Source organism: Hoplias malabaricus, chromosome 2 (genome assembly GCF_029633855.1).
Source record: "Hoplias malabaricus isolate fHopMal1 chromosome 2, fHopMal1.hap1, whole genome shotgun sequence".
Taxonomy (NCBI): Eukaryota; Metazoa; Chordata; class Actinopteri; order Characiformes; family Erythrinidae; genus Hoplias; species Hoplias malabaricus.
In genome coordinates, this window is record NC_089801.1 from 54,140,110 (window position 1) to 54,152,762 (window position 12,653).

At 37.3% G+C, this 12,653-nt stretch overlaps 1 protein-coding gene across 1 annotated transcript; it reads left to right on the top strand.

The window, feature by feature from the left end:
* Positions 1-5,186: 5,186 nt before the first annotated feature.
* On the top strand, positions 5,187-12,653 carry LOC136686254 (adrenodoxin-like). Its single transcript, XM_066659904.1, has 4 exons — positions 5,187-5,689; positions 7,771-7,895; positions 8,222-8,351; positions 11,582-12,653. Exons 1-4 carry the CDS (start codon positions 5,526-5,528, stop codon positions 11,685-11,687), a joined length of 525 nt encoding a protein of 174 aa, XP_066516001.1. The 5' UTR covers positions 5,187-5,525; the 3' UTR covers positions 11,688-12,653.

Sequence of the window (12,653 nt, forward strand, 5' to 3'; positions counted from 1 at the left end):
TGCTCCTGTCCCAGTTCCCATGTCTTTGCATATGTTTTGTGTGGTAGCAGTTAGCACGGCCTCTGTGTGCTAGCTTTAGCTCTGTATCTTAGTCTTAGTTTTCTGTTTCTGTGTAGCTCGGTTTTACTTCCCCCATTTTACACTCGTTAGATTTTAGTTTGTGACCCAGTATTGTTCATTCCAGTGTTCTTGTTTGTTAGCATTTAGCCCTGTCCTAGTTTGTCCTGTTTCATCAGTCCCTTGTCTTAATTATTCTTTGTGTAATTCTACTCTTTGTTGTTGTTTACCTGTTATTTCAGTCTAGTTATTACTCTATGTATTTCACTCTAGCTTTATTTATTTCTAGTCATCTTTTGTAACTGTTTTTTGCTTTGGTCATTTAGTTCTTCTCAAAAGATTCTATACAAAAATGTTGGCCTACTGAAAAATATGAACAGAATATGCATTCAGCACTTGGTCAGGGCTTCTTTTGCATGAATTTCTGCATCAGTGCAATGCGGCATGGAGGCAATCAACTTGCGGCACACCTCAGGTGTTATAGAAGCCCAGGTTGCTTTGATAGCAGCTTCCAGCTTGTTTGTGTTACTGGATTTAGTGTCTTAAATCTTCCTCTTGACAGTACCCCATAGGTTCTCTATTTTGTCTAGATCACACAGTAAATTCACCAGTGTTAAATAAACACTGTTAGTGTAATAATTTAACACTCTCAGTGTTACGTTAACATTAAGTGTTGATTTAACACTGGTGAATTTACTGTGCAGGAGAGTTTACTGGCCAATCAAGCACAGTGATACTGTGGTTATTAAACCAGGTATTGGTGCTTTAGGCAGTGTGGACAGGTGCCAATTCCTGCTGGAAAATGAAATCCACATCTCCATAAAGCTTGTCAGCAGAAGGAAGCATGAAGTGCTCTAAAATTTCCTGGTAGATGGCTGCGCTGACTTTTCACTTGATATAACAGTAGACCAACACCAGCACATGACTAAAGCATCATTGACTGTGAAAACTTCACACTAGACTCAAGCAGCTTGGACTGTGTCTCTCTCTACTCTTCCGCCAGACTCTGGGACCTTGATTTCCAAGTGAAATGCAAAATTTACTTTCATCTGAAAACAAGACTTTGAACCACTGAGTCCAGTCTTCTTTCTCCTTGGCCCAGGTAAGACACTTCTGCCATTGTCTCTGGGTCATGAGTGGCTTGACACAAGGAATGCGACACTTGTGGCCCATGTCCTGGATACGTCTGTGTGTTGTGGCTCTTGAAGCACCGACTCCAGCAGCAGTCCACTCCTTGTGAATCTCCCCCAAACTTTTGAATGGCCTTTTCTTGACAGTCCTTTCAAGGGTCTGGTTCTCCCAGTTGCTTGTGCATCTTTTTCTACCACACTCTTTCTTTCCACTCAACTTTCCATTAATATGCTTGGATACAGCAGGAGGGTGTTAATTACTGCCTTCTGGACAAGTCAGCAGTCTTCACCATGATTGTGTAGCCTACTGAACCAGACTAAGGGACCATTTTAAAGGCTTAGGAAACCCTTTGTTGATTATTCTAATTTTCTGAGATAATGGCTTTTGAGCCAACAAAAGAAATAAACCCTTAATCTTTCACTTTTTGAACGGAATTTCTGAAATATACTGGTAAAACTTCATAATAATGGTACATGAAATCAATGCATTATTTCATGAATAAGTAATCATTAATTCCTGCAGACCGCAACCCTGAAATGGAAAAGCGAAAAAGATGATGATGATTCCTGCAGACAATACATCATGAGTCATTATGACTATGTCTGAAGTAAGCATATCTCATGCATGTCTTAATGCAGGAGCAATGTATTAATTAACATAGTAGGTACAAATTATGGTACAATGTCATATTACATGAGTTATTCATGATGTTCATACAGGTCTTCATGGTAGTCATCACGTAAATGATGGTAACCACTGACTGGCCAGCCAACACCTAATAGAACAAGACTGCTGTTTGTGACCATCAAAGTAAAGTGGTGAAATACTCATGGCATAGTATGTATCTTCAAGGCAAGATCATGAGATGCAGACAAGTCTTGTCATGTTGGAAAAGCACACCAGAGTGTGTTCAGAAAGGCCATGAGTAAAAGGACAACAGTATATATTAACAGGTACAGAGGTAAAGCCCATCCTTGCTTATGTCATGTGTCCCATGATGTCAAACCAAGTTTCATTCATGTTGGTTGATTTCTTCTATGTGCAACTATTTATTTATTTTTGAGTGTGTGTGTTTTTTTTTTCTCCAGAAGTTTAAATTTAGTAAATAAAGTCCCTGTGTAAACATACATAAATGTGCCATTAGTGTCATGGTACACTGTCCTTTCTGCTCTGATTTTCAGTAGAACAGCCCTAGAGACACACACTGAAATTGTTTTACACACTGGAAAAAAAGCCCCTGCAGTATCTACCTGTGTCTCAGGATTCTGGGGAAAAACAAGGGTTCTCCTCTGACATAGGGCAGATAATGCTCAGAAATATCTGTGGTAATTTTCAGAATCTGGTTTCAAAGCTGTCCCTCTCTGTTCTGTATACATGTCAAAGTAAACAGAGATAATGAATAGGCGTTGACTCTCAATGATTAAACTTTGATGTGACTTAGTTGTGGTTGCTGTAGTATTAGTAGTAGTGTTGTGCATGCATAATTTTGAAAATAAATAGCTTGTGGCTCCTGGTAGAATGCGTTAATTTTCTGGCTCTTTTTGTCTGATAGTTTGACCACCTCTGATCTAATGTAAACCCTTATTGGAACTATTGTAGCTGTCACTGCAGCACAAGGGTGGATAAATTACTCATAATTTTTTTTATTATATAAGAAATGTTGGAAGAGTTCTCTACAAAAATTTAGTGTACTTTACATAGAAACTGGCTTCAGCAAAATAAATTTTAAAGATCATGATAATCTTGCCCATGATTTGAATAGTGCAATCTCAACCATAAATGTACAGGGTATATGCTAAAAAAGGAATGACTCATAATTACTTACTGTATGGTCTGTTGAGCTCCAGCTTATGCCAGCATACAGCATTTACACAGAAACCAAAGCAATAAATGTATCTGTGTATGTCTTCATCTACCTGTGATATACTTCCTAGAGTTCCCTTATAAGGCCTGGACATGATGTCAAAAAGACCAAAGTTCATTAAGCATGTGCATTTTTATTACAGCCATATTAGGCATATCTCAATGGTGGCGGGATGCCATTACATGACCATAGTTAAACATTGATATCGATTACAGAGGGAACAGAAAGGATCATTTACTAAATCCAGGTGCATCCGTGTTTGCCCTAGTTCCCTATCTAGAAGATCTTCAAAGCTTCTTATCTTTATCTACAGCGGTGTTTCCCATGCTTTTTCTGCAGTGCATCCCCTTCGCAGCTCATACAATATTTTGACTTCTTACGGAACAAAAAAAAAATTGACAAATCACCTTTACAGCAGAATTAGTACAAGTGACATGCATTATGTATTTGCCTTGCTGCATACGCGTGAGTGTGCGAGTGACTGGATGAGTGTGTGATGCCATGTGTTTTCCTGCCTTGCACCCACTGGTTCTGGGTAGGCTCTTGACCCTTTCTTTTTCACTACTTTGTGGCTTTATGGATATGAACTGGGTTGGATCTAATTGATTTTTATCAGCTACACCCTTTTCACTTTCTCAATTTCACACATGAAGGGGACTTATAAACTTGTGGAGAAACACTATTCTCTGGTTTGTTTATATTCAGAAGCTGTTTTTAAGGTGGAACGGTGTGTTTAAGGGGGAAAAAAATCACTGTTGTTTTTATGTGTCTGTAACTTTTTTATTTACTCTTTGATTTACCACAGAAACTTATTTGGTATTGAATTCTTTAGTTTTGTATTCCTTTAGGTTTGTGATTAGGTTCATGCAGTTATTCAAGCTCTCTCTTGAATTTAGAGTCAATTCCATCTACAGCAAAAATAACTCAATAATACCCACATATGGAGCAAGAACAGAGCAATATCCTCATTTCGGTTAATGTTTCTCAAAGTTTGATGGCATTTTAATTGTCTAAAATCCTCCAAAATGCTGCTTTTCTGTCATGAGCAGAGAGAGCATGGCATACTAGACTGAGGCACTTTGTTTTTTTTTATTGTTTTTTTTTTTTTTTTACCCATTTACAGACACTGAGCCTTTGTAAACACATTAGATCAGTTTTGAGCAAGCAAAAAGACTCTAGAGCTAACAAATGGCAAGGAAACATCTTCTGAACTTTATACAGTGTTTTTCTTTAGGAGCAGAGTGCAGTATTAGTCTATTTACTACAGCACCTCTCATGCACACTTCTTTGTAACTGGCTTAGGCAAAGACTTATATGGAAAGTATATGAAAATACCACCTGCAGAACAGGGTCCATTTACAGTTAAGCTTAGCATTATCTTTGCATGAGCACTTAGAGATGTTGAAACAGTAGTCAAATTCATGGTTATAATCATGTGTCCAAGATGGGCATGGGTTCTGGGTGGGTCCCAGATGGATTGAGGACCCACTGTGGAACAGAAACTGTGGGCAGCCCATTACCTCTATTATGGTCCTGTACTCTGTTGTACCACCAAGATTGGCCATATTTTAAACCACCCATGTTATATTACTGACCCTATGGCATCCATAACTGGCGGTTGTATTGAACCCATGGACAAAACCTGCTACTGTGCTGTTCACATGGGCCCACATGAGTGTTTTGGTTAATGTAGTTTAGTAAATAATCCACCTTCACAAAAAAATAATAATGATAAATAAAAACTTTATAAATTTTTAATCTCACGTTCTGCTTCTCTACAGCCTAATGTTTGGGGACTTTGAGCATGAGGACATAAGGCCCATAGGCAGATGCACCGGACTGTCCCACCAAGTTTGATACTTTTCTGCAGAGATAATAAAAGCCTTGTACACTTTTGGACATACAAAGTATGTTATGACCTCAGTACCCTCGTTGTATGCTGCCCCTTTGCGGCCCCAAGTTAAACTCTGGTCAAACCCACCGTGTTGTGAGGGAGGAACCGTGGAGAGCCGCCTGATTGGCTGCGAGGAACCGCTGTCACTTTATACTGAGAGATGATAGGTCTGAAACCACGCATAGAGCCCGCCTACTTAACGCTGATTGGCGGTTGGCGTGTCAGTTCTGAAACACCAACGTTTAAACTGTGATCAGAAGCCGGTTCAATATGCATTTGAAAGCTGGCGCTCGGTTTAATAAGGCCAGATATATTAATACAACTCGGGAACTTAATGTCTAACACATAGAGGCGACTGACACCTGGATTTGAGCGGCGTTTCGTGTTAAACTCCAGTGTGTATTCTGTTATCTCCAGGTGTTGTGTAATGAAGTGTGTGTGAGGTAACTCTGAACTCTGCTCACAGTGATTAGCAACGTTAGCTCACTGCGGATAAACCAGTTTAATACCGAGCCTTAGAAACTTTACTCCACTTTAGAGCTCACCAGCGGAGAACCTATCTTCCACGGCTTAAAAAACATGTCTTTCTCAGCGGTGAGGAGATTGACGCTGTTGGGTTTGAGTGTTTCTCGGAAGTCGCCGAAACTCCGCTCTACTCAGGGGCTATCTTCACTGAACACAGACCACCAAGAAGTCTCTCAGAGACGAGGAATCACCTCGTTTAACGTTGTCCAGCCTCTCAGGTAAAACAGCACGTAATTGAACTGAACCACTGCTCATTTAGCTCTTAGGCTAACTGCCTTGGTAAACTCGATGAGCTCAGCTAATGCTAACCCACATTTGACTTTGAGTCCATTAGCCGCTGCTACACCAGCACAACAGTGTGGTCCAAACGCGGTGTTTCCGCTTTTATCCTTTATTAGCTCCCATTCTCTTCAGAAGACATTCTTCCCAAGGTATTCCAAAAGGAAATATAGCTTACAAAATTGTTCAAGTTCAGTCTTAGAAGTTGGTTGCATTCACTAAAGTCCTAACACACTCTACGACATTCCACAGTGGGTGATATGAGAAGGGACAAAACCTTTGCACGCAAATTTATTTCCAACATTCAGTAATGTTGAAGTTTTGATGAATACTGCCCACTCCAGGGCACCAACCCTGGTATCTAGAGAGATATCCAATGAAAAACGACCTAGTTTTGGGGCCGCGAACAGGGCGCTACATTGTAGATACTCTCATTAATTTGGCGTTATCTTATATGCCTTGATGCGAAGCAATGTCACACTGATTTTGTTATGAATTCGGTTTTATATAAGCACAAGGAAGTGTGGAGTTTGCTTATCACAACTGAGGGAATCTGTTAGCAGATAGCTTGAAGGAATGGAGATCTTCCCCCGGAGTTTTTTTGGAAGCTGATTTAATTAAAAAAGCCTATACAGCCTAGAAAGTCCTCTATACTTACCACCCCCTTTATTTGTTAAAAAAAATAAAGTTAATTCACAATTACAGCAGTTGCATGTGTTTACTTTAGCTCCGTGTACCACTTTAAGCACAAGTTACTGCTATTGCTAACTTGAACAAGAACGAGTAAAATGTTATCTAGCACCGCTGATGACACTTGGGAGATGTTTGCTTTTGGGGTTTTCTGCCAGAAATGACTTTCTACCAGAAAATGACATGTTTAGGTTTTAATTTGTTTGTCAAAGTGTAGGCTAATACATTTCATCATGGTTTTTGTTTTCAAATGTTACTTTTTATTTAGTTCTTGTCTTGTTTGTGTTGTGAAAAAATAGGTTGACATAGTTTTCAGTAATGAAATTAACGCGGATACCTAAGAGATGATCACTTTGGTTCGCATAAAAATGATTGAATCATGCATTGGGCCACTTTATCAGTCAGAAGAGAGAGAGGCCAGTTGTGCCATACTGGACACCTGGTTTTGGGAGTTATTTCTGAGGATTATCCAAATGTATAAGTAAAGACACAGTCAAAGGAACAAATTTATTATATAGTTATATTTAAAAAGCTGAATCTGACAAACACCCCACAAATGATCATTACTTCTGCAAAAGTCATTCAACAAAAGCCTTATTTATTCCTTTTCCTCATCATCATTGCTTTCTCAATTTATTAAATACCTTAAAGGCAATTGTCCCATAATGTAAAATTTTGTGACTTGTTTGACAGTGAAATTCATTTATAGATGATGCAAATGGTAGGTTTGTGTGTAAAGAAACATTCTCTTTATGAAATTAATATGTTAGGAATATAGAGAACAGTAAACAATGTGTGAATGTGATTGGTAGGCTGTTTTAATAGGGCAAATGTAGAGGGTTGAATTTTTTTTATTTTTATTTATTTATTTTTTTAAACTAGTATTTCATTTGTGATATAAATTGCAGTTATTTTCTATAAATGATTTTCCAGACCTGTTTTTATAACAAAGAACACCAAGAAGGTCTGGCTTTAATTATAACTTACTTGGGAACAGTGGCCAAGCCATGCATCAAACCCTATTTCTTTCCAGCTAAATAAATATTGTCTAAAAAAAATAGAACATCCTTGTTATATACTTTGCCATTACAGGTTAGAACTGAGAATGTTCTGAGAAACATTGAATAATAAAAAGTAAATGAAAACTCTGACATTTAGAGTGAAACAGAAAAACAATTGAATTTTGTGCTGTCTTCCACTAGAGGGCAACATTCCCTGCTTTTTGACATATCTGAGACAGTTTTAACACTGCATGTCTTGTTACTAGAGCTATTCAATTGCACATATTGAACATCAGCATTTTTACTTTTTTTTTTTTGGGGGTCACTAGGTCAGAAAACAAGGTGACTATTAATTTCATCAATCGTGATGGTGAGAAAATAACAGTTAAAGCTTCCCCTGGTGAATCACTATTAGATGTGGTTGTTGATCAAGACCTGGACTTTGATGGATTTGGTAAGGCCATGCATTTCAGTTTGGTAGCATTTGTTTTATTTAGGTGCATTTAATGTTTAATTGTATTAATAATCTTTGTTATTTAAGATTTTATATCTAAGATACAACCGTGTGTAATACATGCAGTGGTAATTTTCTTCAGTATGGATGATTTATGATTATATATTTTTGCACTTTCTCTTGTGTTTAATGAAGAAATGGCTAATGTAATTGCATGGGAAATACAATCTAATCTCCATGTAGAAAAACACAAGTAACTCTTATCTGTTCTTTACACATAACTGTATTTGTTCTTCTTCTTTAAAACATGTGCTGTTGTTTACCAGGTGCATGTGAGGGAACTTTAGCTTGCTCCACTTGTCATGTCATATTTGAAGAAGGGACATACAAACAGCTGGGCCCTATCAGTGATGAAGAGATGGATATGTTGGACCTTGCCTATGGTCTCACAGACACGTACGTTGCTTATTCTTCTGACCTGACACCACTATATATTGCACAAACATATGACATAATGCTTAGGGTTTGGTTTGGGAAGGATAGAGATATTACTTAAGATCCAAAATCAGTATTGTAAAGAAGCATATTAGGGTGTTGTGCTGATTATGACCACTGTCACTCTAATGTCCGTTACATAAGAGATTCCCCCCTAAATTCTGTAATGTACAGAAGAAGGTATGTGTTCATGAATCCTAGTAATTAATGTTGGCAGGCCATGTAGTTCAGGACCTCTAAGGCCTCTATGATTTATGTATTGTCTTATAGATTCTGAAATTACAGTGATGTGGAGGAAAATGGAAACACATGAGTGTGAAATATTTTACAAATTGAGAGCTTTATATAATTTAAAATCATATGGGGGCTGGAACAAAATCCAGAAAGAACTATATTTCAGATGTGGTGATAAAATCTCATATCACATTATCTGACACTTAGAGTACATATTATACCCCTTTTCAATGAGTTAAACCACAGCTCACTTCAGTGCGAGTGCACAGCAGTGAGAAGCAAGTGAAGAGAAGGTCTGTTTTTTGGCCATTGGAGCATTTTTTTTATTCAGTATTCCTGTTTCTCCACGCTCGTTGTAATTCTTAAACAAGGGCAGTGTGAAAATTACAGCATATCATTCTGTAAAATATTCTTTTGGCTTGTTTTAAAATTTGAATTTCAGAATGAAGCTGAGTAATCCTAACAGGGAACTGAAGGGAAATAATTAGGTCAGTGTAGTAGGTATTTTGCTAACGAATATAAAAATGTCTAGTTGGTTTGTTGCATGGATTAGTACTGGGTCAGTATTAATTCAGAGTTCATTCATACAACAGAATGAATTTAAAAAATCCCCCAAAATAGGAAAGAAGGAAATAAATCTTACAAGAGACCTCCTATCCATTGACTTTGTCTGCCTGAGCCGATATGAAATGTCCCAAGAAGATTACTAATGAAGCAGATTGTTAATCACAGTCAATAGAGAAGTGGTATTAGAGCCTAATGCTTTATTGGTGGCACTGAGAATTGGAACTGGACAGAGTGGACTGTTTATTGTTGCTGTTCCTCTGCTGTGTTAACATTGTGTCTGTTAATTTAATTTCCCTATGAATGTATTCATTAATCTGAAGGATGCAGTTAATTAAATATTTCTGCCTGGATTTAATTGTGTAATGATGGATTCATTAAGTAGATTTTAATGTATTTATTTGTAATTTTTCCCCCTCCCCGTTCTAGGATGAAACTTTATTTTTAAGTTAAACACTGAGCAGATTAGTCAGTAGCTTTCAGTCCACACAATTTTCTTGAATAATGGGCATTGTCTCAGATGATAGGTGAGCTGTCTAGTGGTGAAAAGGACACATCTCTGTCAGGCTGAACTTTCCAACTTAATTATCCTCCTGACAAAGACTTGAACTCATTGAACATGTGTCAGCCTTCAAAGGGTGTCTTGTCAGTTTCTCAAACACTGCAGTTGTTTCTTGACTTAGTGGCTGTTCATGCCACTTTATGTTTAGCAATATTATAGTTTATTAAACTTTATGTAAAAAACATTCTAGACACAATTTCAATAATCTAAGTTCCGACATATTTTGCGAGCACAAATACATTTGTGCAAACAGCTTGAATAATTTCGAAAGAAAAGCCTGAAAAAAAAGCAATGCCGTCTGTTCCAGAGGTCTCTGTGTTGAATGTCATACATCAGTCAGAGCGGTGTAAATCCCTCAAGCATTGGGCTGTTGGGCACTGTTACAGGTGCATCTCAATAAATTAGAATATCATCAAAAAGTGAATTTATTTCAGTAAGCAGAGATGTCAATTGGCAAGGTTATATTTGATTATAACACAATACTTTGAGCCGGTGACACTAACAGCATCAGTAAGTTGCATATCTAAATCTTCTTGTTACTTAACCTACATAATTCATCCTTCATGCTTCATGTAGAATTACATCACACAAGCAATCCATTAATGACATTAGTAGAGTTTATAGTGATAAAAATAAATCAGATACATTAAGCATCTACAATTCTGAATCAACAGTTCTTTTTAGATCAATCTTCATAGGATGTATTACTAACATTATTTTATTATATGAGTATTATCTTTATACAAATGATCTGACCATTAAAAGCAGGTGTGTTTTGTTTATATTTGCAGTTTGTTACTTGCACTGAGGCTGCAGATTAGTTTTTACTTTGACTTCTGCACCAATCTCAGAAAATCCCAACATTCCAGAAGCGGTTGAGCCTGTTTACACATTGCATCAGCATGTTATTTGGAAATACATATGTCAGAATATACGATTCACTAAAATGTGCCCTCAGGGACCTCTGAGTTAGAAAGAAATGTCTGCCAGTACGTTGCCAAAAACAGATGGTTGTAAATGGATTCGAGGACAGGTGGGGGTTCCCACAATACGGCAGTGTCACACGACGCCATCAGAAAATGTGAAAGATAATTTCAACTGAATTGTTTGCGCAAACAGAAAAGACACTCTGCTTACGCTTATTACACTTATTTTGAAAGCCTGTCTCTTAAAACATCCAGATGTGGTTTGAGGGATCCCAACAAAATGTGCGTTCATACTTGGGATCTTCATGCGATCAGGTGAAAGCAAAATGTAATCTGATCAATAATATGCATGTCAGTGCAACGTGTGAACAGGGTCATTGTGTAGAGGGGAAGTCAGTGCTAAAATAATTTTAAAGGCTGCAAATGCTGAATTTAATTCAGTTTCAGTCCTGTGATTGAGGCAGCAAGTAAGTCATGCTCTCTTTTAAAAGCAGTAAATACCTGAATATAAAGTGACACATTTATTATGAAAATTGTCATTGAAATCCTAGAGTAAAAGACCTTTTGGATAAGAACACCAGTTTTTTTTTTTTATATATATAAAAGTACCAGTTTTTATTAGGGAAGCCCCTATGTAGGAGTTGAGGGCCAATTTGCAACTAGATTTATATACAGTGAAATGAATAAAATGTTTAAACAGTAGCCCAGCATTTCATGAATATTCTGCTGTTCTGACTACAATAATTACCTCATTACATACAAATAGAATTGTTATAATTATGGAAGCATTATTGGTCAGTATAACTGTCTGATTCCAGTATTATCACGGTTCTCATTTCCCACCCTGCATTTATATCTAAATTGAGCTAAAATGTGTTTCTCATTGTTTTGCTCTCCACTTACAGGTCCCGTCTGGGTTGCCAAATTTGCCTCACAAAGGCCCTTGATGGTGTCACAGTGCGTCTACCTGAGAGTGTGGCAGACATCCGACAGTCAGATGGCTCTGCCTAGTTCCACCTTAAATGGATGCTAAACTACTGTGACCATGTTATTAGAATATACCAGTGTAAATCATGAGATTAAGTGGGAAGGCAGCTGCATTATAGTGTAGTTTGCAGTTGTGGTGATCAGTACCCTTTGTATGATGAGCATCTTTTTTCCCCCGCCCAGTCCGTGAATGGATACAGTGTGGACTAAAGAGTAAGGACCCAACTAAAAGGCTGGAGTGGAGGTTTATGCAAAATTCTGGACACACCTGATTAAATTGCATGTTGTTGGTTTTTTTTTTTTTTTTCCTCTCTCTCTACTGGGAACAAACCTGAATATGGCATTGTGTTCTGTACATGTTAGTGCTCAACTTATTTGCTGAGTTAAACATTTTGGAAAAATAACTGATAACACTTTCACATGCCACTTTTGTCAATAAAGGATTTGTTTATTCAGCAAATAAAAACTGTGCATTGATGTGTTTTGAATATTATTTTATAAAAACATTGTGTTCATATTATCACCAAACATGTAAACTGACCAGTGCTGCCAAAACTTGCATATGACTGTACATGCAGCTGCTTTTTACCAGCAGAAAAAACTTTTAACATAACCACTGGAATTTTTGCTGAAGTACTTGGATAAGAATGTTTATATAAACAATCTGAGGGCTAAATATTGATTAGAGTATTGTAAAGTAGTGTCTCAGACGGGGCTCTAAAAAGGCAACGCAATACAATATCTCCCTAAATGAAAGATATTTATCGTTCCAGTTTTAAATGAGAAGCTAGTGTTTTGTCGTTATACAACAACTACGGATACTAAGCACATTAATTTACCATGTTATGTGGTGTTAAAAAAGATAGTGCCTAATCAACTTGGACTGTGCAGTTAGTAGATTACTAATGTACAACAGCCTTTATATAATCTATGGATTATCACTTGCAGCTGCATAATTATTAATTATTAAATATAATACATTGTTTTTAA